General features: G+C 35.2%; 1 protein-coding gene across 2 annotated transcripts in view; it reads right to left on the reverse strand.

Moving 5' to 3' along the window:
- LOC117923637 (probable pre-mRNA-splicing factor ATP-dependent RNA helicase DEAH9) overlaps window positions 1–25,737 on the reverse strand; it is a 32,617-nt gene extending 6,880 nt beyond the window's left edge. Inside the window, exons 1-18 of one of the 2 annotated variants that reach the window (XM_034842027.1) lie at window positions 25,568–25,737; window positions 25,327–25,471; window positions 24,563–24,637; window positions 17,141–17,230; window positions 16,832–16,911; window positions 15,186–15,255; window positions 14,989–15,074; window positions 13,626–13,692; window positions 13,363–13,458; window positions 9,932–10,037; window positions 6,796–6,842; window positions 6,597–6,680; window positions 6,443–6,496; window positions 5,648–5,748; window positions 3,285–3,375; window positions 3,001–3,165; window positions 573–662; window positions 214–285 (exon numbers count right to left, since the gene is read on the reverse strand). In XM_034842027.1, the coding sequence (XP_034697918.1) occupies window positions 214–285; window positions 573–662; window positions 3,001–3,165; window positions 3,285–3,375; window positions 5,648–5,748; window positions 6,443–6,496; window positions 6,597–6,680; window positions 6,796–6,842; window positions 9,932–10,037; window positions 13,363–13,458; window positions 13,626–13,692; window positions 14,989–15,074; window positions 15,186–15,255; window positions 16,832–16,911; window positions 17,141–17,230; window positions 24,563–24,637; window positions 25,327–25,471; window positions 25,568–25,668 (1,620 nt within the window). In that variant the 5' untranslated portion in view covers window positions 25,669–25,737. Of the gene's footprint in view, window positions 1–213; window positions 286–572; window positions 663–3,000; window positions 3,166–3,284; window positions 3,376–5,647; window positions 5,749–6,442; window positions 6,497–6,596; window positions 6,681–6,795; window positions 6,843–9,931; window positions 10,038–13,362; window positions 13,459–13,625; window positions 13,696–14,988; window positions 15,075–15,185; window positions 15,256–16,831; window positions 16,912–17,140; window positions 17,231–24,562; window positions 24,638–25,326; window positions 25,472–25,567 lie in introns of both variants that reach the window. The other variant, XM_034842026.1, reaches the window with a different exon arrangement.
- Between the last annotated feature and the right edge of the window lie 1,974 nt (window positions 25,738–27,711).

Here is a 27,711-nt window from a genome sequence, read left to right on the forward strand (position 1 = left end):
AATATTGCCTCAACTTCAGGCTGTTTCTATTTGGATGCATCTATCCAAGCTAACATTGATATAACATATCATATTCTGATTCACAAAATACAAACTCAAGTACAGTGTGCTGAATTTACTATGGTATAATCAAAGGGCAGAAGTTACAAAAATACACTATAAACATAAACCTTGTAATAAATCAATAATTAAATTCAGAATGAAATAAATAACCTCAGCAGCAGCAAATCTCATCTTGGCTTCATCCAGCTCCCTTTGTGCTCCTCGAGCAGAAACCCAGATAGACTGCCAAAAGAACATCATGTAAACTACTCAGCTAGGAGAATTGCCTTTTGCTGTAACTTGTAAAATTGAACAAAAAATAGGAACTTCCCAGTGATTCAATTTTTTAAAATGTTTCAATGTAATCATAATAAAAATAGTTTGCAAGGTCCATTCCATCATAAACTACTACCACTGATGATTGGAAATACTTTCTACCATATAATACAAAAGAAACAAGCCAAGAACTGAAAACGGTAAACCAAAAAATAGATTTTAATATATAAATACACACACACACACACACTCACCTGAACAGAAAGAATGGCAGCAATGGTGATGATCTCCTCAGAACACCCAAGTTGGTTTGAAGATAATATCGTTTTTGAGATCATTGGATCCTATAAAAAATTATAATCTTCAATAATCAAAACTGAGACATTCAGCTTTGCTACTTTATCTATGAAAAAGTAGTAAAATCTAAAATTTAAAATTAAAATTAAAAAAGGTCTAATAAATCTGCTTCCCAAAAACAAAGTAAAATATAAAAAGTAAAAAAAGCAAGAACAAAATCACTTGAACAATAATATTGGTAGACCAGTGATAACAGGTGGAAGAATACTAGATCTCATGCGTCCTAGAAAGATCAATGTACTTCTTTCATGGCTGAAAAAAGGGTCACAAAGAAGTTTTGGTTTTGCATACAAGTTGGAAAGAATGGTTTCCTAAACCTTTGTTAAAGTGCCCAAGGAGGACTATGTTTAAACATAAACATGTTGTACACAGAACATAACTACTAGGAAAGCTGCTTGAATTGATGACATGTATATATATAAGAACATTGAGCAAATAAAAATTTAATGCATACACCCACATTCACTACCTCCAAATAGATGTTAGAGTGTAAGAATTAAATAAATTGTGAAGAAAACAAGCACATCCAATTTGTGTAACTTGGTTGTAAGAAAAAAGAGTAAGATTAAGGGAAGAAAGAGTGAAAGAAGTTGCAGTGCGTGCATGTGATAAATGACTATATGTATTGGGAAAAAACAAAGGTAAAATAAGAGATAATGCTTAGATTGTAAGAGATTGGAGGAACAAAATATAATAATAATTATAACAATAATAATAATAATAATAATAATAATGAGAGAAAGGTTACAATGGAGATAAAGTATTATGCTATGGTGGTATTGTGGTATTGTAGGAAACAACAAAGCAGACAAGATGGTTGTTGTATGGAGAGATGATATATATATATATATATATATATATATATATATAAAGGTTACAACACAGGTGTTGAAGTGGGATTATGATACCTGATGGTTTAAGTTTAAATTAGAAAAATAAAATTATAATAAAAACTAGTTTAGTTCAAATAAATAAAAGGACAAGGTTCTTTTTAAGAGTTTTAATTTAAACTAATAAAAAAAATGAAAAAAAAATTGATTTTTTCATATTGGATTTAAGAGTAAGAGTTTTAAATTAATGTTGGAATTAGGAATATTAATATTATTAAAATTTTACTATTATAATTTTAGATAAATAGTCAATGGTAATAGTTATTTGTTTTATGTTATATTAAGTGAGGATTAAGTTCTTCAAGATTAAATTTTTTTAGGATTTTGAGTGTTTTTTCGATGTAAAGGAAATTAATACAAATTTTGAAAAAGAAAATGTTTCTTTTTTTGTATGTTATTCTGAATCATATAAAATGTTATTTTTGTTCCTCGACATGGATCAAATACATTTTTGCACGAAAAATATCTTGGATCATATGTGATTGTTTATAACAGAAATAAATATGAAGATATTATGTTTTATGTAAGTTCAAATAAAATAAACACAATTGTTTGATTTTGGTTTGTTTGGCTAGTTAACAAGGGATTATTGTCCACCTTTACATTTCTTTAGTAAGGAATGCAATTGCAGTGAACCCCAACTTCTAAGGGTTTGGTTAAAGGTTATTAGTTCTAGCAAAGTTTGGTTCCGTCCACCTTAAAAAGGAACAATATTTGAGGCTAACCACCCATTTGTAAAGTCTCACATAATCAAACATCATTTGTTATTTGATAACCATAATAAAAATATTTTGAAATAATCTAATTTTGATTTGATATGAAATTGTTATTAACATAAATAATATTGATTGAAAATGTTGAATGTTTTACTATGTTCAAAGTTCAAGCCTTTTTATGAAAATGATTATTAAATTGCATCTACTATTTGCATTCATAATTCAAAATTTTTTATCTATGAAATTGTATCAATATTTCTTATTTGGTTGTGAGCTCATTTCCTTTTGTCGAATATTTTTCAGATGCTCTCAATTCGGATGAGGAGTGATGGTTAGGATGGAAATCATTATTTGTTAGGATTTTTAGGTTTAGACTTTTATTTTGGCACATTGTTTAAATGTTAGAGATTGATGACTATTTAGATTGTTTTGAGTTTGAAGTTGCTTGGATAATGGTAAAAGTGTTTGACGTGTTAATTTTTTTTTAAGTTGAATTTTTTAGGAATATAATATAGCTTTTACTTACTCTGAACAAGTATTTAGTGACGGGTAACTTTCTAGTTATAAGAAACTTGTTTAAATCATTTGCACTTTGGGTCTCCGGGCCCTTAAGGGTGGGTCTTGGGGCATGCCAAGAGTAGCTAGTAATATAGGGAATATAAACAATTCAATAATGCCCATACATGAACTACAAGGAAATTGCAAAAATGGCAACATACTAGCGGAATCTCTGCAACTTGAAACCCAAGAGGTGAAGTAAGTTTGGCATCATCATCAAGAACTCCTAGTGAATAGAGCACTTCAAGTGCTCTAATCATTGCTTCAGGTGATGGAGACGCCGGCCAATCAAAGCCTAGTATATTATCTATGCCTAAAGCCTTCAACTGTGAAATCAAAAACACAATAATCAGAACCAACAATTACATGTCGTGTATTTAGATAGTAACAAAGCTATTGCTATGCTAACATCCTATTGCAACAAAATGGCAACAGAAATGCATACCTGAATCACACAGGAAACAAGGTTCGATCTCTGCATCTCTGGAATAGCATGAGCTGACATCTCATTGACAAAATACTCTTCTGTGTATAGCCTGTTTTCAGCCATCAACAAATGCCATAAGAGCATGCATTATTGAATATTCACAGGGTACAGAATTTGATAAATTTCAAAGATACAACAAACTATACTAGATAAAAAGTAAACCACTAGCTTGTCCTCTCTACAACTAAAAATAGCAACCTATAAAAATTTGGAAAATACAAAACAAAATGATCAAGAACAAAATAAAGAAAAGAACAAATTTTCTTTATGACATCATCAAATGTCCCACGAGGAAAATAATACACAGCACAAACAAATATGAGTTTTGCAAAACAGACAAGGCTATCCAAGAGTTATGGACTACTCTTATGATCACTCAATACATCTTTTTTCATAGTTTTATTAGCACCCGCAACTCAAAAGCAATGTCCTTCGAAGAAACTCTCACTACCTCTATATTATTCACTTCCATAATGTTATCTTCATATATCTGCTATTTCCACTTGGAGGTTGGTTTTAAAGCCAAAAAGAGTTCATTTCCTATGTGATGGAGCATAAGTTGTTTTGCATCAAATGCCCTAGTTCCATGAAATAGATCAACAAAAATAATGCTTTCATGGGTTATTTGAAGAACAACCAAGTACCAACACCCAAGGGGTTTCTTCTAGTTCAGTCTAAAGCCTTTTTAAATATTTCTCAAATCCATTACTAAACCATTAAAATTTGAACAGAATCAGGGAATGGGCAACATAAGCTTTCTGTGCCTTGCTTTCAGTAAATTAATCAAGGAAAGCAATAAATCTATGAATCTTATCTACAGTGTAGATGGATTTGCATAGGATGACTCAACATATCAAATATCAGATTCCATGTTGTTGCTTAGAGAACATAATGATCATGATTCAGAATTTTATTCCTTTTTCAAGTAGAACTTTCATGAGTCATGACATCTCAATTTTCTAAGGGTCTAAAATGACCGTCAAGAGAAACTTAAGGTTCCTAAAGTTTCAAAAGATATTCTGTTTTGAAATTTTGCTGGTAACTTTGGTTCTGAAAATTTCTTGTTCTTGTTCTTCTTCTTTTTGCTTTTACCTATTCTCATCTAATTCCCTTCATAATCCAGGTAGCAAGAGGCAGCTTAGATGTTTAGATGCATAAATTCAAAACACAGATAGGTGGCTGAACAATATTTTCCAAACAATTACAAGATGTTAATTATGATGTAGGACACTGGAATTATTTTTGCTTTTTTCCCTTTTTCTTTTCCTTTTGAGAGAAGAGAAAAATGTTGGTAACGAGGGACTTAAAAGCAAGTACGAAGAGAAAGAAAAGCTGCAAATTCTCTGAATAATAGTGAATAATGTTGACTATTGTCTTCAATTGCTAAAATAAGCTCAATTTATCAGCAATTCAAGAAGCCTTAAGTAAAATGCTAGCTTAAGAAATACTTGCTGAACTAGGAAAGCTAAAGTTGTAAGAATTGGACTCCAGATTTTGATAAGAATTGAAATTCTATTTTTTTTCTATCCCCTACATCTACTCTTATATGCTAGCTAATGAAATACTTATGAACTAGGAAAGCTGAAGTCATAAGAATTGACTCCTGATTTGAATAAGATTTGGAATTCTAATTTCTCATCCTTAAGTCTACTCTTATATAAACTTGAAGATGGTCTTGGTCCCCATCATAATAGCTAAGGGATCCTTGTGACCTAATTTCTCAGTACAATAGAGCAATAAACAAATGGGATGTGGGACCACCTGACAGGTTCTCTTAACAATTATAAAATCACAATCAGGTTCAGCATTAGAACAACTAACTGCCCGACTCATGTGGCAATGGATTGTGTTGAGGATGAGAGAGATTCTAGGTTCATTTCTATATAGCAAAAAAAAGAATTTAGTCTATTAAGTGTCCACTTGGATACAATTGCTAATTTTTGTTTTTATTAAAAACTTCCATATAAAAAACAGAACATATTGTATAAAAGGAATAAATTTACCTCGTGTCTTTAAAAATTACTTTCAAAAATTTTGAAATTTGAAGTAATAAAAAAAATTTTATACCTCAATTTTTTAAAACATGTTTTAAAACCATTACTTTTTCAAAGTAAGTTTTTAAGAGTTCTTATACCTTATAAAAGAGTTATTACTGTTTTCTAAATTTAAAATAGAAAATAGGAAATGTACCCATATAGACACTAAACAAGAACATTCAATCACATCAAAAAAATTATAACACCAGTAATCAGTTCACACAACTTAAAAGGAAATGATAACTGTTGTTTATGTGAAATAATTGCACATAGAAAGTTAGACACCTGTAACACTTCCCTGGTCGCACTCTTCCAGCTCTACCAGCCCTTTGTCTAGCAGATGCCTTGGATATCGGTGCCACAACCAAATTTTCAATATCTGATATCTATAACAAAGTGGACAGCAATATTAAAAAAATAAAATAACTAAAAGAAAGAAAACTAGCATACAAACACAAACACAAATCTCCAATGAGAAAAAATAAATCATTCATAAAAAAATTTAACCTCTTATTGAAACCCAACAGGGAAAAGAAACATGAGACTAATTATTTTTGTACCATCTTTCTAGCATATGCAACAAATTTGCTTCTGATGGGCAAATGATAATTAAAAAAAAAAAATCTGAAAAGGAGCAAACTCTAGTATGATCTAAGCATTTAATGGAATAACAACTAGAAAAAGAAAGCACAAACATGATCTTAGGCCATCATTGAACATTCAATAAAACAGAAAAGAAATCATCAGAATATTAAAATATTCATAATTATCCGTCAGTTCATATGCAATGAAAATTAATCATCTGAAATTTCATCGGTGAGTCTGGTAACAATGAGGAGTCAAAAACATCAAGTACCAAAAGATCATATATCAATATAGATGCCTAAGAAAATTGGCAGAAGCAGTGCCTAGGCACCACTGGGGAAGAAGCATAATCTAAAATCATGAAAAACTAGGGGCAAGATCACATATCACAATATCTGATTATGTAGGACAAGGAAGTTGAAGATTCTATACTGGTGTGGTAACAAACCATTCCATTACACACTGTGCATACCCAAAAAACGAAATGAAAGATACCGGATTATAAAATCGCTGTTTTGAGAACCCACTATCAACAACATAGACAATGCCCTGCACAAAGAGAAGGATATGGAGAGATGTTAACACTGCCTCATCACCTGATATTAACAATTATGACTTTAAGTAATGCTCTATAAGGCAAAGTTGATACCTCCAAAGTCAATGATGTCTCTGCAATATTTGTTGATATCACCACTTTCCTCTTTCCTCTAGGAGTTGGAGAAAATATAAGGTCCTAGAAAGAAAGAAAGCATAAAGATCTTTATCCAGCCCAAAAAATCAATATATGTATATGGAATCTCCATACCATTTAATTAATTAAACCTAGATTCCACATGATAATCACCAACCTGATCTGCACGTGACAGTCCAGAGTACAAAGGCAAAACAACCAATCCTGGATGCAAAGGCTCAATAATAAGAGATAATCAGAAAAACTAATTAAACAAACAAAAATTTATACTGAAAGACAAGCATTTCAACCTTTCACTCATAGAATCGATTTGCACCAGGAAAATAGCTGTATTGAATCACTCAAGCATTCTTGATACCAGCAAAATCGGTGGTGTATGACCACAGTGGTCTGGTATGCACAACCATTGGAATGTGACCCATACATGCTCAATATGACCCTATGCCATGAAGCCTTGCTCTCCCTAGCAAACCTCCACAACCACTTACCTAGGGATCTATTCCTCCAACAAATCTTACCTAACCCTAAACCTCCCTCTCTTTTTGGCTTTCACACATGCTCCCAACCAACATGGTGGTCTCTTTTCCCTTTCCCAAATCCTAACTAAAGAAAATCGTGTTGTAATTTCTCTTTTTTTATTTTCTTCTACTGTTTGTAGGCAATTTATATTATTTTCCAAATTAAAACAAACCAAAAAGAAAAAACAAACAAACAAAAGAGTTACTGAAAAGCTGGTGGTTGGGGTTTAATTTTAGTGGTTCCTTCATTTTCATTTGGGTAGCAAAATTGAAAAAAATTGGAACAAAGAAGTGTTTGGCAAAGCTGATGGCAGAAAGGATACAACCCTAAACCAAGAAGCTTTTTAGGATTTTATGGAGAGGGTTAGCACCCTGACTTTAGAGGAAGTGGAAGCCAATAAGGAAGAAAGGGAGGATTTTAAAAAAAATGGGTCCTTATAGAGGAAATTTCCTAAAGGCAGAAATCAAAGGAAGTGTGGATGAAGGAGGGCAACAAAAACACTAGCTTTTTCCATAAGATGGCTAACACCCACAGAAGGAGGAACTTTTTGGGCAAAATTAAAATTAATGGAACCTAGTTTTTAGAGGAGAATGAAATAAAGGATGGGGTGGTTCAGGCCTTTCAGAATCTTTTGTCTAATTCAAGGGATTGGAGACCTAGTATTAACGACTTGTCTTTTAATGTTTTAGGAGCTCATAATGCTTCAATGTTGAAAGAGTTGTTTTTAGAGGAAGAGGTTTTTTTTACCCTTTGCGGACCTTAGCAAGGACAAAGAGCTAGGTCCGAATGGCTTCTCTATAGCGTTCTGGCAATTTAGTTGGGATTTTGTAAAGGAAGAGGTGATAGGTTTTTTTAAGGACTTCCATAAGAAGGGCAATTTGAGTTTGAATACTACTTTTCTGGTTTTAAATCCCAAAAAAAAAAGAGCAAAAGATCTTAGAGATTTTAGGCCTATCAGTTTGGTGGGTGAACCTTAAAAGTTGTTGGCCAATAAACTAAAGAAGGTGGAGGTTTCCAAATCCTAAAATGCTTTTGTGAAAGGTAGATAGATTCTAGATGCGGCGTTGATTGCTAACAAGGTCATCAACTCGATGTTGAAAAGTAAAGAACGTAGTGTTCTTTGTAAGCTTGACATCGAGAAAGCTTATGATCATGTAAATTGGAACTTCTTGCTTTCAGTTGTACAAAAGATGGGTTTTGGGAAGAAGAAGATTGGTTGGATAAAGTAATACATATCCACAGGAAGGTTCTCTGTCCTTATCAATAGCACCTTGTGGTTTTTTTTCAAAGCTTTAGGGGCTCGAGGCAAGGGGATCATCTCTTGCCCTATTTATTTGTGATTGCTATGGACGCTCTTAGTTTCCTTCTCAAGAGGGTTGTGATTGGAGGTTATTTTTCGGGTGAGGGGCAGGGACGAGGGCAGTGCAAGGGTTTAAATCTTTCATTTGCTGTTTGCCAATGATGCTCTCGTTTTCAATGAGGCTTCATAGGATCAAGTGACTTATTTAAGTTGGTTGTTTGTGTGGTTTGAAGCCCTATCAAGGTTGCAAATCAATTTGGATCATGGTTTTAAAAGGTGCAAGGCGCACCTAAGGCGCAACAGTCTCCTGCAACTTAGGGCACAAGACGCACTATAAGGCACGCACCTGCATGAAGTGAAATGCAACTGGAGATGCATATTAATTTTATAAATATGATTCAAAATCTAATCCAATCAATAAAAAATTTAAGATTCCAAACATTTAAAAGAACCATTCAATAAAAAAGTAATGAAATTGAGGTGCTCCTCTTCAATAAGATGCATATCTTGGCAAACGAGGCACTATAACTAGGGAGTGGTTGCACCTTGAGCCTAGACATGCTTTAAGCGCTTTTTAAAACTATGATTTGGATAAAAGTGAGTTAATATCAGTGGGGAGGGTGGAAAACTTAGATGACTTAGCTCTAGAGTTTGGTTCTAAGTTGAGTGTACTCCCTTCCCCTTCCTCTTACTTGGGTTTTCCTTTGGTTGCCCTGTTTAAATTTATAGCGGATTGGGATGGAGTAGAAGAGAGGTTACATAAAAGATTGGTCACAACAATAAATCCCAAAAGGAGGAAGAATTACTCTAATTTGAAGCACTCTTTCTAGTATGTCTATATACTTTATATCTTTAATTTGCATGCCAAGATCAATCAGATTGAGGTTAAAGTAGACTCAAAAGGATTTTCTTTAGGATGGCGGGGCTCTCATTCAGAAGCAAAAGAACAAAATTGCTTCTAAATATCAGGAGCTTTGAAACCAAAGGCTGAAAAAAAATTTTGTTTCTAATTTGTGGTCGTGGACTAAGGTGTTTATAGATGATGGTCTTTTGTCTTTAATCAAACTTTATTGATTGGTTAGATTCTCGATGAGGGTGGGTGTTGTTTCTTATAGCTCCTCTTTACTCTTGGTTCTACCTTTCGGCAACCAATGTATACTTTCGGGACGCTCATTTGGCGCCTCCTTTTTATATATACTCTTTTCTTTTACCTATCAAAAAACAAAAAGGTTACACCTCATTCATAAGAAGTAAAACACCCAGCCTTGTGATTTGCCTTTAAAAACATTGCTTCAGAGAAACAAACAGCAAAACAAGAAAAAACTACCAATACAGGTATACAAGTGAGATACACAAATAAAGATAACCAAATATTGATTAAGGGGGCTTATAATGGAGGCAAAACTGTAGAATATTTGGATGAAAATAGGTAGACAACTAATTAACCAAGCTGTAAATTAAAAATCAGAAGTACCTGAAGAGTGCTTCCCATTATTTTGAGCTTCTTCATTAAGCAACTGGACAGCAGCATCTATATCATTTTCACCTGTGAGAAATACCAGAATATCGCCCATAGGTTCCTAAGAAACAAATGCAAAATGAATGTCAAATGTTAAGTTAAGATTCTATGCTAGAAATACCAAATTTTTTACCACTACAAAAAACTGAAGTCTACGGTAAGTAAAAATTCATATTCCCTTCAAGCTATTACCATGAAGCTAACCAGTGCTAACTGTCTATTGGCCATATTTAATGAAGAATTTTCTCATGGATGAGAATATGTGAAGCTATGTCTCTGAGCCTACAAAGAAATATACAACTGCTAAGACAAATGATCGTGCAGTATTGTTTCCCACTTGGTAGGTAAACAATTCCAAGATTATCACTTGGACAAATAATTCCATGGAGAAGTCTATTGGTGTCCACTTGATTAAGTTCGGCATCCCAGTTACAAAAGCAATTTGAGATGAAGGATCTTGGACCCCTTTGCTATTTTTTAGAGATTTAAGTAACTTATTCTCCACAGGGCTATCCTATTTCCCAATCCAAATATGCAGCTGATGTTATTCAAAAGACCAAGTAGACTAATTTTTGAACAGTTGAGACTCCTCTAGAACTTGATATGCATTATTCTTCCAGAGATGGTGCTCCTTTAGCTGGCCCTCCTTTATATCGGGTTCTTGTAGGTAGTTTTAGTGTATTTTATTTTTACTTGACCTAGGATTGCCTATGCAATCCACATTGTCAGTCAATTTGTCTCTTCGCATACTATTGTTAATTGGATTATAGGGCTTTGTATTTTGTGATACCTTCAGGGAACTTTACATCAGAGAATGTTGTTCTCCTCTGCTTTTCACTTATACACATTTTTTTAATATTGATTGGGCAAGAGATGCTATAAACCGCAAGTCCACTACTGGGTTCTATGTTTTCTTGGAAACTCACTTATTTCTTAGAAAAGAAAAAAACAAAAAATTGTTGTCTGGTCCACAGCCAAAGCCGAGTATCTAGTTATAGCCACCACTACAACTGCACTAGTTTAGCTACAATGCATACTTGCAGATTTATGATTTCACTTTCTGGGAGTTAACCTAGATTTAGGATTTCACTTTCTGCTCCTACTCCCATGCACTGCAGTAATAAAAGCGGTGTTCATATAGCTCACAACTCTGTTTTCCATGACCATACCAAGCACATAAATTTGATTGTCGCTTTGCTCAACACCATTTCAAGTTTGGGACCATTTTCACTGGCATTTGCCTCTTCTTTAAGCATTTAAGATTTCTTCAGGAAGTCCCAAACCATCATACACTTCTAGTTCCTTCTTGACAACTCTTGATGCTTCAGATCGTTACATCATGAGTTTATGAGAGGGTGTTAAGAGTATTATAATCCTACAATTAATAGTTGTAATTATAATTGACTCATGATCCTATTTTGTCGTCTCTTTTCCTGTACATTCTTATCATTGGAAAATATACTTGTATATCATCATTCTCCTTGTCTTCTAACTTTCTTCTCTCTCCCCATTCAGTTTGATATTATTTTCAAGAAGAACTACTATTCATCATAATGCATAATATGGGTAGCAAAGTGCTAAAACCAAAAAGGGTTGGGAAACAAGAAAAAGCCCAAGAACTTGAGGAAATGATAAGAATGTAAAATAAAACAAACATATAACAGTAATGCAAAAGAATGCAGATATCATTAGAATGAAAAGGTACCGGAACTAGAAAACTTAATCTCCTTTTTTCATAGGCAAATAAGAAAATATATTAAAAGCACCTAAGAGGAGGCGCAACATGGTACACACTAAGCATACATTAAACACCCAATGTAGGCAAGAATGCAAAAACAATAAAAATAAATAAAGCCTCCTCTCCTTACTTTAAACTTAGCCAATCCACAAAATCTATCATAGTCACAATGTGGTTCTTTATGTACTCGCTAGCCCAATTCACAACAGTATACATAAAATTGGATTTGATTGCTTGGTTGGACTGCTCAAAATCATTAAAAGACCTTATAGTCCTTTCCTTCCAAAGAGTCTAAAACAAGCGCAAGGGAGTGGCCTTCCAAGCTTTTTTTTGTTTCTTCCCCATGAAAGAGTTATATCAACCCAAAAGGTTTCATCTAACTGAAGAGCACATCACCCAACCACTCTGAAGAGAAAAAATCCGCTATCATAACATACTTACTTTGGAACAATGCAGAAGTAAGTGATCTGTCATTCCCTCCTTACCTTTGCATAAATAACAACTATTCGACAAAGTTCACCCTTTCCTTTTGAGCTAGTCAAGAGTTAGACTTCTACCTCAAGGCGCTTCACAAGCAAAGAAACCAACCTTCGTTGGTGCCCATATGCTCCACACCATACTTGTCGGGAAAGGCTCCCTATCTCCCCAAGAGAAGGATGAATAACCTAAAAATTGCTGCTCTTGGACTCATTCCATCTCAATTTGGACTAGAAAACTTACTCTTGCCAGTATCCTCCTTAATTCACTAAATTAGATACAACAAAGTTTTCATTAGGACTCCTGAAGTGCGATTATAACCTTTGTTAACTGATGCTCATCAGTAAGCTAGCATCATACACATGGTCAAGACATGATAAAAGATTAAATAACCAATCTGAAATTTATTCTGATAAGCCTTCACTAAACTGGAAAAAGATTCAAATCTTGAGTTGGAAGTCTTTGGATGAAGTTACAAAATTGCCACTGTGACACTGTATCGGCGACTTCAGAGTTCAGAGGTGAATTTATGGAAAGTAAATATGACAGTTTTTTTTCTTCTTTTTCTGATAAGCAATGATTACACTGTAAATGACAAAAAATGGTCTCTGAATATGAAGCTACAACTCTCTTACTTAACAGTTGGAATGTGTTTTTCAGAAGTTCCATATCTACATAATAATCTGCATATAATGGTAGTCCTGCACAAGTCCATTTACTTGGTGTTAACACATTATTATCAAAATTTAACTTCAGTTGGAAGTTAAGAGACTTGTTGCCATTATAGAATAGGGATTTATTTTGTTATTTCTACTCTCTAGAGTAACAAGCAGAAAACAACTCACTTCCAATTCTTATATCACCTGATGTTGCTATTCCCTGTGAAAGAGGTCCAAAGAAGAAACCCAACCGAAAAGAAAAATAAAATATTAGTTCTTTTTTTTGGGGGGAAAGGGAATAACACATTAGTCTTATTAACATCAAGAGTTCCTGCATTTTCTTCAACTTTAACTTCGCTATAAAGCTATATTGCAAATTGAAAAATCATCCTTCCTTCTCAATAAACTAATATAAGGATCTTCTTTACGATATTTAAAAAAAAACAAAACAAAACAAAACATTATAGATTTCTCTGGTTTAGCGTTGCTTCAGGTTTGTAACCTTATGATACCTGTTCATGAATTGACAAAACAGTTGAAACAGCAGCTTGAAGATAGTCTGGGACAGGCTCCTCAATATGATGAATTTGCACATTAAATCCTCTACCCTGAATCATAAGCAGATGTCCAATACCTCAATTTTGCCATATCCATGATGAAATTATAACCTCAGAAAAGGAAAATTAAGATTAAAAAAAATTAAGATAAAATAACTAAAAAGAAAATAAGTGGCCAACTTAGAGAGAGAGTATCAAATATTCCAGGTAACACATACCTCAACCGATAGAATGGCAGGATCTGTCCTTGGTCCTGACTCCTCACCTTCCAGACCTCGACGCTTTCTGCTAATTACAAAGTTACAAAAATTATGAGTTCATATTGAACTGGAGAAACTTCTGGAAATAGTCAACAATGTTCAACTTTTCAACTAACCAAACGTCCAATTGATTCATATGGCAAGATGATAAGAAATGAGCAAATTAGTTTGGTGGGAAAAAAATCCATCACCACCATCTAATAGCAGCTCTAACATGACTTGATCAGAATGATCCCCAACAATACAGCTTCAGGATTCCCCTCTCCACTCCCATGTCCCAAGAATTGCTACTTGAATAGATCATGTAGTCTTCTAAGCAGTCAAACACCCAGCTGTGGGGATTCCTTTGTAATGAAGATCATACCTACTCTCCAAATGGATTAACAATTTAGCATATGTTCCCATGCTTCTTCTATTCACTTATTTTTAGCCATTACCCCTCTGAGAACCCAGAAATGGAACTTGCATTTGGTTATGATCTTTTCCCTCACTTATTTGTCAACCACTAACATGAAAAAGACAGGAACCTCCAACCAGAGAGGGACATTACACATGGCACAACTCTCCAAATCTGAAAATGCCCCAAAAGCCATGCACAAGATCTTTTTGAAACCAAGCCAGAGTTTAACACAATGAAGCAGCCCAGTCGTGGAAAAAGCCCCTACTCATCCTTCTGCTTAATACCAGAATCAGAAATCAGACTAGACAATGTTTCTCCTGCTGTTCTTCCTATATCTTCTATTGTTCTTTGTCCACTAGATCCCACCATTTCCAATCCATTTTTTATGTAAAAACTTTACTTTGATGGCACCAAATCAAAGTATAACATTTCCAATTTTTTGATTTGTTTGCTTGGTAACTGCTTCGAAGAATTTTGTATGTATATATTAACGGCGATTAGCCAACACTCTCAATGTATGTATTCTCTTACACAGATTCTGCCAGTGAATCATGCATTTTTAGCCTCGCCTTCCTAATTCAGACAAAACCCACATGATCATAAGTTCCCATGGACAGGGTGAGTGTACAAATAAATAAAATATCAAGATATAAAGTTGAGCACTTAAGGAGCGCTGTTGTTAAACACAGAAAGGTACTTCAAGTAATACAATATTTATATATGCAACAGAGGATAACGCCTCAAATGGGTACCACAGGAAACAGAGTTTACTAATATAAATAATAAATAGCAATATCTAAAGGGAGAAAGTGAAATAATTTAGGAAATATAGAGGAACCCATAGCAGCAACACCAAAACTCCACAGTAAAATGGTATGCTAGATACAATACAACAACAGTAACCAAACAAAGAAGAAAAACCTGGTCTGGAAGAAAGTGGACATTGATTTTGCTTCAATTGTAGCTGATGAGATTATCAGACGCAGCTCAGGTCGACGCCGTTGGATCTGGAATCCCAATAAATAGTTGCGGGAGAAAGAATAAACCGCATAACAAAGAACCAAATTGTTTCTTTCTTAAAATTATCAGAGATTGATTTTCATTAAGCAAAAGAATACCTTTTTCAGGAGACCTAATAAGATGTCCGTTGACAGGGACCTTTCATGAGCCTCATCTACCATTATGACACTGACAAGTCACCAGAACAAAAAATTTCCGCACAAAAAAACAAAAAGTTATTCTTCCAAGTATAGATATTCAGTTAAAAACATGTAAAGGATTTCTCAACATCTTGAACAAGTTGTTCAGGGATTGCAGATCATGGTTTTCAAGTCACAAATATACTGACAATTCATAGGGCAAGTATGAATCCTAATTTGTCTAAGCTTCCAAACTTGGGCCAAAGCTGGACACTCAAACTTTTTATGTTAATCATTTTCTGGATTTTTTTGTCTTCCTTTTGATACCACAATTATTCAATCTTCCTTCTCACAGAGAAGATACCAGAGCTTCCTTGTTCTGAAGCCTAGGTCCTCCATCAATTTTTTACTCTCCCAGTGGCTTGCCATTGGATGGAGCAGGAGGATATTTTCATTATTAAATTCAATTTTTTAATAGGCATTTTAGATTCCATCTTTTCTCTCCACTTAGTTTCCTTTGAGCTCTACTGTTTTAACTGATGCTTTTATCATTACAAACAATACATTTTTAGCTTCTTTTTTTTTTTTTTTTTATTCCACAGCCACCCTTTTGTTCTTCATTGAGTTTATAGTTGTTATGGGGGGAGTGGGAAGCCACAGGCCATTCCACAGGAAAGCTTTTACTAAAATGCCATACCACTGAAATGCAATATTTTGTTTTCCATTTTGTTCCATCAAAAATTGTTTAGAATATCAACTCTAACCTAGTTTAACCTAAAACATCTACTCAAAGATTAACCACTTCATGATTTTACTTTATCATCGACACTGAAAATATGCCACAATATGATACCTCCAAAGTACTCAATAATCAAGTGTAATGATGTAACTCACAATTAAAATGAAATAACTGATGTAACAAGGCCAGCATGCCTAAAGGTTACAGCAAAGTTAAAACATAATCAACCATTAAACTGGAGCTGGTACCCAGAACAACATCTTCCATGCATGAAGAAGAAGAAGAAGCTGTTTGGGTTGACTTTTTCAAAGCCAAAATTCATTTTTGAGCTCAATCAGAGTTTCTATATGGGTTCAGATAAACTTTACTAATAGCGCTTGTGGCATGAAAAAAAAAAAAAAAAAGTTCAAAAGGGAAGCTAGTACAGCATTGCTCTTTTATGGAGGCTCTGTTTTGGCTTATGAGGGAAACTGTTTCCTGTTTAATATAGCTCTCAAATATTGATATTGCCCCTCGAAAATCATGGTTTTAGCTTCAGCTTTGGCTTCTAGCTGGAGCCAAAAGTAAGAACCAATCTCCAAGGAGGGCCAAGAAGAAAATGCAGAAAACCCAAATAAGAGGTCACAATAGGAGCTAGACAATAGACGTGAATATTGGTCAAAGTATTTTCTTAGCATACCATTTTTTCTGTCAGTCTCTTACATGTCAAAGATCAATGCACATGCAAGTACATCATGCACCACAAAGAAGCATATAAATATTTAACATCAATTTCAGATAGAAAACATTTAGACAGAACAAAAGTAAATGAATGTTAAAAAGGATCAAAGGTATGCTTCAAAAAAATAGAAGACACTAAAGAAATTTTTTGAAACATAGCTAGTACCTATACTTTGTTAAAAGGGGATCATCCATCATTTCCCTTAGTAACACCCCATCTGTGAGAAATTTTACCATCGTTACACCCTGTGCCACCAAAAAGGAAAAACTACCGGCATTACAAGCACAACAAACAGTAATGATACTTAACACAAACTCTATATATACTGAATGAGAACTTTCAAATAATAAACCGCTATAATAATAAGGGAGGCAGCATTTTTCCATGTGCATTTGCCTTTAAAGGCAATAAAAGATAATCCGATTACAAAAAAATAAATGGTTGAGAACTTGGCAACAAAGGAAGAGATCTCACTGTTTTACTAAGATCTTCAAATCGAATTGTATAGCCAACTTCCTCCCCTAGCTTGACACCCATCTCCTCAGCCACCCTTGAAGCAACGGCCTGTACATCGCAATGATGCTAAAATTTGTGAGCAGTCTATTATAATGAAATAGTTCTAGGGCAATTGAAGGCTTGATCATTTTCAATCATAAGAGGAACACCAATGATGAAGGACTACAAAAGACAAATACAATCCCACATGCAATTTCTCATCACTTGAGCCACTTTTAGACGTTTTATATTACAAATATTATATACCAACTTAATCTATGGCTTTACAAAATATCTGGATGATAAACCACCTAATCTTCAAAATTATTCTGTTGTCAATGATGTTAAAATCAACCAAGGTTTTAGACATAGTTGTTAACTCATAAAATGTATCATGTATCATTTTTCTATTCACTTGTTTCATGCATCGTATTCCATCAAATCGTATATCATAAATTTTTTATATACTGAAAAATAAATAGAAAAAATATGCATACATGGACATATAAATATATATCAAAAGCAAGTAACATAGAGTAGTATAACCAATTTCATGAAAGATGCATCCTATCATATAAAAACATTGAATACTAGAGTATTGAAAAGTTGAACTTAGGAAAATATGAATTTAATGTAAAGATTTATCACAAAATCCACAAAAATAAATTGTTTTAAATTTTTAGGTATGTTTTTTACTTCCAAAATCTAACCAGGCATATGTCTATATGTGTTGTTGATATATATGTCTTTATGTGTTATTTCCAAAGTTCCAACTTTTCATGTTTCATTATTCCTTCCTCACCCAAAAATGAAAAACTAAGATGTCACTTAAATGTGTTTCTTGTTTCCTATTTTCAAAAATAGAAAATAATAATAACTCCTATGTAAAATGAAAGAAGTCTTTACGACTTACCTTAAAAAAATAATAGGTTTTAGAAATTGTTCAAAAAAATTGAGGTGTTAAAAAAATTTTACCACCTTAAATTTTATAACTTTTTAAAGTGATTTTTTTTTTTTTTTGACAAGTAAAGCAAGATATATTAATGGAGAGGCGGAAAGTTACAAGTATACAGGGGGTATACAAAGCAACAACCCCCTCTCAAAACCAAAAAAACAACAAGGCTCACCACCCCTTAGTTGGACGCCAACCATTCCAAAAACCCTATAAGGGACACACGCTCCTCACCAATATACAATCTAGCCCAGCTCCACAAACTACAAACAAAAGAATTCTTAAGCTTTTGGATATCTAACACTCCCCCCCTAAAAGCTAGCCTATTTCTTTCCTTCCAAACCGTCCAAAAAATACACAACGGAATGGATTTTCATATCTTTTTCCTTTTCTTTCCCACAAAAGAGCCCCTCCAGCTAGTTAAGACCTCCTTTACAGATTCTGGAAAGACCCACTGCACACCTGATAACCCAAGAACAATATCCCACAGAACTCTGACCACTATACAATGAATAAGAATATGATTTACAGTTTCTTCTTCACAACCACATAGAAAACAACGATTAGGAAGCTGCCATCCTCTTTTCTGAAGTCTATCAAGAGTGAGCACCCTCCCCCATGTAGCCTCCCAAGCATAGAATGCAACCTTGGTTGGAACTGAATCCACCCAAATGCATCTAGAAGGAAAAACAAAATCATTGGGTCTGGCCACCAATCTATAGGCTTCTTTGACCCTAAATTTGCCATTCCTTCCTCCCTTCCAACAGACTGCATCTTCCTCCATAGAAGGCTTGTAATCCCTTAGAACATGCAACAAGTTCCCTATCATATCCATCTCCCAATCATTAAAGTCCCTCAAAAATCTTAGATTCCACCCCCCTTGACCAAAATTCTGATCCCACATCTCCTCCACCGTCGCATTCCTATGAGCAGCCATAGCAAATAAATGGGGGAAGTTTTGGGACAGCCTTGTACCCTTACACCACACATCAGTCCAAAAATTGATTTTGCTTCCCTTGCCAACTATGAACCCCATGTTATCCCAGCACCAATCAGTTTCCTTCCATATTTCCTTCCACACCCCCACGCCGAAAGCCCCATAAGCCCTCTTTGCTTTCCAACCATAACCCTCTTGCCCATATTTCGCTGTTATCACTTGCTTCCAAAGATCATCTTTATCATAAGCAAATCTCCAGATCCATTTCCCAAGCAAAGCTTTGTTCAAGAGCACTAGCTTCCTTAAGCCTAGTCCTCCCTTGCTCTTATCCTCACAAATCGCCTCCCACTTGATTAGATGAGCTTTCCTTTCCACACTTCCCCCTCCCCAAAGGAAATCTCTTTGAACTTTATCTAATATCCTAGCCACTGACTTTGGCATTCGGAACAAAGACATGTGATAGATTGGCATGCTAGCCAAAACGCTTTTTATGAGAGTGATTCTCCCCCCTTTTGAGATATATTGTCGTTTCCACCGCGCTAGTCTCCTCCTCACTTTCTCTTCCACCCCATCCCAAACTGAGGTGGCTTTATTAGGAGCCCCTAATGGCAAGCCCAAGTAATGAGAAGGTAGAGAGCCCACCCTACATCCTAATTCCACTACCATCTCCTCAATCTCCTCCACCACACCAATTGGGATAATTTCACTTTTGTCCAAGTTAATCCTTAAGCCTGAAGCTGCTTCAAACCACAAAAGAATCCAGCTCAAATGTGTTAGGTGCTCTTTGTTAGCCTCACAGAACACGATTGTATCATCAGCAAAGAAGAGATGGGAAATTTTTAGATTGTGTCTCCTATCACCCTGAATACTGCAACCTGAAAGGTAGCCCCCCGCAACCGCCCTCCTAATTAGGGCATCTAGCACTTCCATTCCCAAAACGAAGAGGTAAGGAGATAATGGATCCCCTTGACGAAGCCCTTTAGAACTCGGGAAGAAACCAACTAGAACCCCATTAACTAGAACTGAAAACTTGGCTGAAGATATACAACTCCACATCCACCCCAACCACTTTGAGCTAAATCCCATTTTGTGTAGTGTCTTCAACAAGAACTGCCAATTGATGCTGTCATACGCTTTCTCAATATCCAACTTGCAAATGAGCCCTTTCTCTTTTCTTTTCTGCCATGAGTCTATCACCTCATTCGCAATTAAAGAAGCATCAAGGATTTGTCTTCCCATCACAAATGCATTCTGAGTTGGGGCTACCACTTTGTTTAACACTCTCTTGAGTCTATTAGCTAACACTTTAGCCAACAATTTGTATAGCCCCCCCAAGAGACTAATGGGTCTAAAATCTCCCAAATCAGCCGCTCCCCCTTTCTTAGGAATCAAAACCAGGAAAGTGTTATTGAGGCTTTTGAGAAAGGAGCTTTGCTCATGAAACTCCTTAAACATCTCCAAGATCTCCCCTTTCACAAAATCCCAACAACTTTGCCAAAACGCCATAGTAAAGCCATCCGGCCCAGGGGCTTTATCCCCACTCATCTCCATTAAGGCTGAATGAATCTCATTTTCAGAGAATGGAATCTCAAGACTCTCTGCTTCTTGCTGGCTAATTTGATCTAATTGGATCCTCTCAATATCCGCCTTCCACCCCAAGTCTTCTGAGAGCCTCTGTTGATAAGCATTTGCAATCCCCTCCCTTACCTCTTTGGTGAATGGGCCATAGACTCCCATAAACACCCAAACAGCCCCATCTTCCACATTCTTGAATCTACACAACAGGGAGTATTGTCCTTCCTCCCAATCCACAATTTCCAGCGACCTTTTATCCCAGCAAATCAACAGTCCTCCCGCCGCCCCATCCGCATCCAAAGCCCTCCAATCTAAGAATCTTCCCGTGCCTAAACTTCTCACCACCCCCTCCGACATTGGCTGAATTTTTGTCTCCTGAATACACAGTAATTCAACTTTTTGATTCTTTATAAATGTCTTGATAATTTTCCTCTTGGGCCTGTCATTTGCCCCCCTCACATTCCAACTTAACAGCTTTAGCTTCATTAATCTACTGCAAGCTGATCCCCTTTGCCCTGTGAAAGGCTTTTTTGCTTACACCCTTTCTCATAATTAACTGAGCACTCCAGTCTCTTCAATTCCCTTTCAAATTTTGACTTCTCCATCAATTCTTTGCTGTGAATTCTCTCCCGCCTCTTTCTTATTTTGATCAAGAAGTTCAAAATTTCCTTTTCCAACCCTTCTGTCGAAAAACCCAAAAAATGACTGAACTTGGCCAAACTGCTTTCTTCCCATCTATCCTCTTTCTCAGTTCTGACTTCTTGAAGTTCTGTCCTCTCTGAATTCCACTCCACCCCCCTAGCCAAATTGGGGTCCTTATTGAATTCTACCAAGTCCCAGCATCCATTGCCATCCATTCCGGGACCAACTTCATTACTTTCCTTTAGCACCCCAGAGTGATCGAAAGGCTCCCCCACCGGAGTCCGATCAAAAGAATACAAGATGAGATGAGAAGACCCATAGCCCCTTTCCCTCTCTATCCTTAGACCAGAATCATACCTCATGGCTTCCTCTGCCAGCGCCTTGTCTGTTGCTGAAAGTATGGTTTTCTCCCTTGTCTTCCTTGCTTCCTCTGGCTCCCATATGACTAGGTGCTTTCCCTCTAAAGAGCTCCCGTTGCTGGCAATTCTGCAGTCCAGAAGACTTCCTTTCTCCAGGGGTCTTTTACCTTTGTTTTGGGCCATGGACTGACTTGATCTGGCCTCTTCCAACTCAGCCACTGGGCCTCTCCCAACATGAGCCCATCTTTTGAGCTGGCTAGTCTCTGGTCCATCAAGAATGGTCATCCTTTCCTTTAATGTCGGGCCCCTCACTACACTCAGCCCACATGGGCTCTTCTCTACCCCCCTTATCATTGACTTCTGGGCCTGATCTACTTTTCCTTTCCAGCCCAAGTAACTTTCCTGCCAGCCCAGCCTCTTATTTGAATTTATCAACTCCTCGGGCCGATCAAGGAATGACTCTTGGGCCGTGGGCTGAATTGAACTGGCCCCATTCATAAAACAGCCTTCCTTGTCAAAAGCCCAGCTCTTGGACGGCCCAGCCTCTATCCCCACCCCCTCTTCCATCACTCCCTTTAGCTTTAGGCCCGAATGTTTCGGCCCACAGACCCTTCCCTCATAACCCATGGGCGCTGATTGTTGGGCCCGGTCATCTATCCCCTCCCATCCCATAACCCTCTTCTGTCTCCCTGTCCCCTCATCTGACGATAGCAGCGCCTCGGTCTTTTCAATGGCCGATTCCACCTCCATGCGCGAGCCGGAGCGTGATATGTTGTCATCCCTGACCTCCCCCCATCTTCGGCTATCAGCCCTAAACTTCTTGACTGACGGCCTGAACTCCCACCAAAGGGCGAGAATGAAAACTTCCTCCTCGATCCCAATCTCCAGCGTACTCGGTTTGTCTCCGCCGTCCGTCCTAACCAGAATCCTAGCCCATTGGAGCTCTTCCAGCTTCTCCGTCTTCGAATCGATGTCAATGAAACCACCGCATTCATCCCCCACCCTTCTCAACACAGTCGGGTTCCACAACAACACTGGCAGTCCAAAGATTCTAACCCAAACCTCGTTACTTTCTTCCTCCTCCTCCCTGCATCCACCCCATGGGCTCCATTTCTCGAACCTCAGCCTTATCTCTCCCATCATTTTTTCACCTGATAGGGAAACCCGTTGAGCTTCTTCCAAATATTCGAATTCCAACAAGATTCTGTTTTTCTCTAATTTTGCCAGCCCTAGGCTTCCTTTCAATCCCCAAGAGCTCGCCAGAAATCTCCCCAATTTTTCCAAATCTTCTTCATCTCCAGACCTAGGGTTCCAACTCCCGACAACACAATACTCCAATTTTTCCAGATTTCTTTGGATTTCCTCCCTCCTTACCTTCACCTGAACTGAGTTTATAACTCTACAGATCGGTCTCTTCACCACTTCTGCGAACGTTCTCTTCAGATCCATGTTTCTACCTACTTTTTCTTCTTGCATATTGTTCTTTCTATCGATTGACCTACGCAGAATCTGTAGATTTTCCACCATTGCAGCCCATCCCTTTTTTCCTCCTCTACCCTTTGGGATGTAGATACAGTATTGTTTTTGTTCCAAATCCGTTACCCCTAGCCGGAGGAAGCATCCTGCTTTATTTACACTTCGCAGCAGAGAGAAGGATCTCCCCTGTTCCTTCCATTCCGTCACCCATCTGTCTTCCTTCTCGTCCCTTATACAGTGGTTTAGGCCTTCCATCAGGAACCCTAAACTCTCCACTCCCATTCTGACCCAAGACGAGACTCCCCCTTTGCTTTCCTCTATAAATATTTGGGGTTTTCCTCTTCTCTCTAAAAGCTCCAGCTCAAACACCTTGGATTCAACTGCGAACCTGCTCCCCCTTCGCCTTCTTCGAGACCCCTCCTTATCTTCATCTCCCTCGCCGGCGTAATCTCGCCTTTTTCCTTCCTCACAAGCTCGCTCACTGCCGCGCTCACTCTCTCTCTCTCGCTTTCTCTCACCCATTCTCTACTTCATCTACTTTGAGTTGTGTGATAATATTAGTTTCTGTCGGCGATGATATCAACGTACGCTTCTCTCTCTAGCTCCCGATTTCATTATCTGCTATCTCTTTCAATTCCTTTGTTCTATGTCGTTTTGATTGGTGCCAAATTCCCCCCGATTTAGGGTTTCGTTTCATCAATTCAGTTTTTCATGTAGGATTATTTTACCTCTTTCTCCCTTTTATGATCGATTTCTAACCTCACCAAATGTTACAAGCAAGTAGTATAATAATTCTTTTAAGAAAAAAAAATTAAATTTGAATTTTTCTTAAAAATTATGGAAAAAAAATAAAATTAAAGATGTATGCATCTTTGTATTGAGTATCATATCAAATCTCAACACATGTATTGTAAGATACACTAAAGATAAGAATCATAAGATATGGATGGCAATATTTATCGATTTTCATGAAAAAAATATATATTATATTGTGTATCAGAAGTTTTAACAACTATGGCCTTACACAACATCTACTTTGACAGACATTCTTGTTTGAATAAATAAAGGCAACAAAGAAAAGAAACTGACAGAATGAGGAAAAGGAAGTGTAAATTTCTGTTCCAGAATTAAATTTCACAGATCAATGATTAAACTTTGCAAATCCCATAATTTACAAACATTCATTTTTTGCATTCTTTCTTCATAGGATTACTGAAGTTTTTTTTATAATAAAAGATCAAAATATAGAATATCAAAAATATAGAAAAAGAATAAAAGGCCCAGGATGTCTCCAAGTGTATATCTACATTCCAGAGAACTAAAGAACTTTGGCACAACAACCCTTGTACAACTGGTGATAGAATGGGAAGGCAAAAGGGCCCAAAAAAACACACTGAAACAAGAAATTTTAATTTGCAAAAACTAGCATTTGAAGAAGTAGGCGAGGATTGATAAAACACCTGGACAGCAAGACGTCTTGGTTGGGTGCAAGCTATTACACGGCCACCATCTGCCCAACCTGCTTCTTTGAGGTACTGTAGTATCATCAGAAGATAAAAAGATTTAATATTGTCCAAATTTAATCCATTCAGTGATTTTCAAAATTGAATTCTGTATGGAAAGATTAACTCCAAAACCAAGTGGGATTAAGGCTAGCAAGGCCATTCCGTTAGAAATTAAGTCATGCTATCTGCTTTCTATAATATTGGACAGCACAAATTCACGGTTTTCATTTCCCAAAAACTCAAGAATGGCCATTAAATCTGCAATAAACAAAACTCATTTCAAATGTAATCAAAATAAAGATTATCGACTTGTTTCAATGCAAAGTGAAACACAAAATAGAAACATTTCAAACAAAGTATGAACATGCTGCAAAAAGAATAACTTTAAACATTGTCTCAATTACAAAGGGGAACATGAGATCCAATTGAGGGTATGACTGTACAGTTTCCCTCCATTTGGGTATATGATAAAACCAAGTCAGGTCAAAAATGGCAAAGAAAGTTTCAATTCTCAAATTTTAAGTTATCTCGATTTCCACAAAAATGAAAACCTCACCCCAGCTAAGCTAAATGGCTGCATTACACCTGGTTGAGTGGATTTTTTTCATCTTGTATCGAAATACTTGCCTTAACTTTTCTCGGCAACAAGCTACCAGGAGGGGAAAGAACGATAGAAGGGTTTAAAAAAAAAAAATCAAGAAATGAAACAGAAAAAGAACCTGCGGAATCTGGGTGGTTTTTCCACTACCAGTCTCTCCAACAATAATGGTGGTGGCGTGAGTCTCCACTAAATAGAGAATAGCGGTTCGGTACTTGTAGACTGGAAGCCTCTGCCTCTGCTTCTCGATGTTCGAATACCCAAATCTGTTACCCAAACAAGAATTACGATAATCATATAGAAAAATTTGCAGAATAATAGAAATTGAAAAGAAAAAAGTATGAAAGGAAGAAGAAGAGTACCCAGAGGAGGAAGAAGCAGAAGCGGAGTAGAAGAGAACTCCGCCTTCCTCGTCGTCGAGGAGGCGAGGCTTCTCCGACCCTGGTTTCCAGAACTGACTCATTTCATCAACGATTTTGATTCCACCTCTCCGATTGTAGACTCTCACCACAAAGCATTTGTTCGCAGCCTGCTTTTGCAAAAATTATTTTTCAAAAAATGGTTCCCTTGTTGAGTAATTTATAAATATTTAATTTATAATTATTTTTCTCCCTTGCTTGAAGAATTTTAATAGTCTACTCCTAATTATTTTCAAAATAAATTAAAATAAATTTATTTATTTTTATTAAAAATTATTATTAAATAAAATTCCCAAATAATTTTGACATCAATTAATCAAATAATAAAAGATCTAAATATGAAATAAAAATAAATTTTCAATGAATTTTTATTAAATAAATTAAATTTAATTAATCTTAATTATCAATAATCAAAATTACTAAACAATATTAAATAAAAAATCCATTATGAAATTTTTTTAAAAAAAAAAAAGTCATCTTAATTAACAAAATAAATATTCTTAATTAAAATTAAGAAATAATATTAAATGATGAAAATGAAATATAGAATACCAATTTGAAGCAAAATTATCCTAATTTTTAATTTTTTTAATCTTTTCAATCATTTTTCTTAATCTTTCTTCAATGGAATGAATTCTCCCTTTCGTATTCTTAATTTTGTTTTAATTCTTAATTTTGTCTTAACTTATTTTCAATTAGAAATCACTTATGAACTTCATCCACTTTGCCTCCAATATGTGTTACTACAAATTTTCTTTTTCTCTGTAAAAACAAAAAATATCGTCAAGATGTATGAGGATGATGGATGAATCATTTAATATAAATATATATCATATTATATATTTGCATATATAACAACTTACAAGTTAAAATTACCAATGGATACATATTCTTTCTTATGATGCTTCTTTAATCGATATATCAATAAGTCATAATTTTTTTAACAAATTAAAAATATTTATTCAATTTTGAATCAAGGTCTGATTAATATCGTTGTTATATATAGTTAATATCATAATCACGACTAAGAAACACAATGGGTTAGTGATTAAACATAATGAAGATTTTTTTTCCAACATTTTTAAGATTTCAATCCTTTACTCGTGACACCCTCCTAATTAAAATTCTTAAAACTTAGAATTTACATATGATGGGTTCCTTTCTATGAATATGGATGCTATATGAATATCATCCCAACTACTCGATGGATCATCATATGAATCCACGAGATTAATTGTTTGCACAATTTGATTATTATTTTCACCTTTTTGCATCTCATTTTCAATGTCATTTATAAAATACATACTCATAAGTTATAATCACTTATGAAACAATATACAAAACTCTAAAATATAATTTTTGTGATCAAATATAAATTTGTATTCTATGAGTCGTCAATGATAGATGTTAAATAAATCACATCCATATCATGTAGTACCCAAAAGATTGTAGTCCTCACAATTTTATTATTATTTCTACTTTTTTACATCTTATTTTCAATGTTATTTATAAAATACGCAGTTGCAATTAATCACAAAACAAATGGAAAACTCTAAGTACAATTTTTTTTTATAATTTGATTTATATTCAAATCATATTATAAATTTGTATCTAAAATTATTAATAATTTCAAATTAAGGTTAAATGTACATTTGGTAGGTGTTTGGTAAACCAACTTAATAACTTGAAGTGATTTAATACCTTAATTTAAGTCATAAAATATATTAAGTATGTTTGGTAAAATAACTTAATGGGATGACTTAAAGTAAAAAAACAACTTTAAATAATAAATAAAAATAATTAACTTATTCTTAAATTCACATCTTCATTTTATCTTTTTATCCTTATTTACCTTAATTACCTCTACGATTTCTTTTGTTACTTCACGACCTCCATTGCTACTCAACCTACTTTACCCTAATTATAATTTATGAGGATAAATATACCAATTTAATAATTTAAAAATAATTTTTAAGCTAATTTTATCAAACATCATTTATACTTAAAATAAGAATTAAGTAATAAGTTTTAAATTAATAAATTAAATATAATTTAATTTAAAGTCAACTTAAGTTATCAAGTAATAA

This window comes from Vitis riparia, chromosome 10, assembly GCF_004353265.1.
Source record: "Vitis riparia cultivar Riparia Gloire de Montpellier isolate 1030 chromosome 10, EGFV_Vit.rip_1.0, whole genome shotgun sequence".
NCBI classification, from domain to species: domain Eukaryota; kingdom Viridiplantae; phylum Streptophyta; class Magnoliopsida; order Vitales; family Vitaceae; genus Vitis; species Vitis riparia.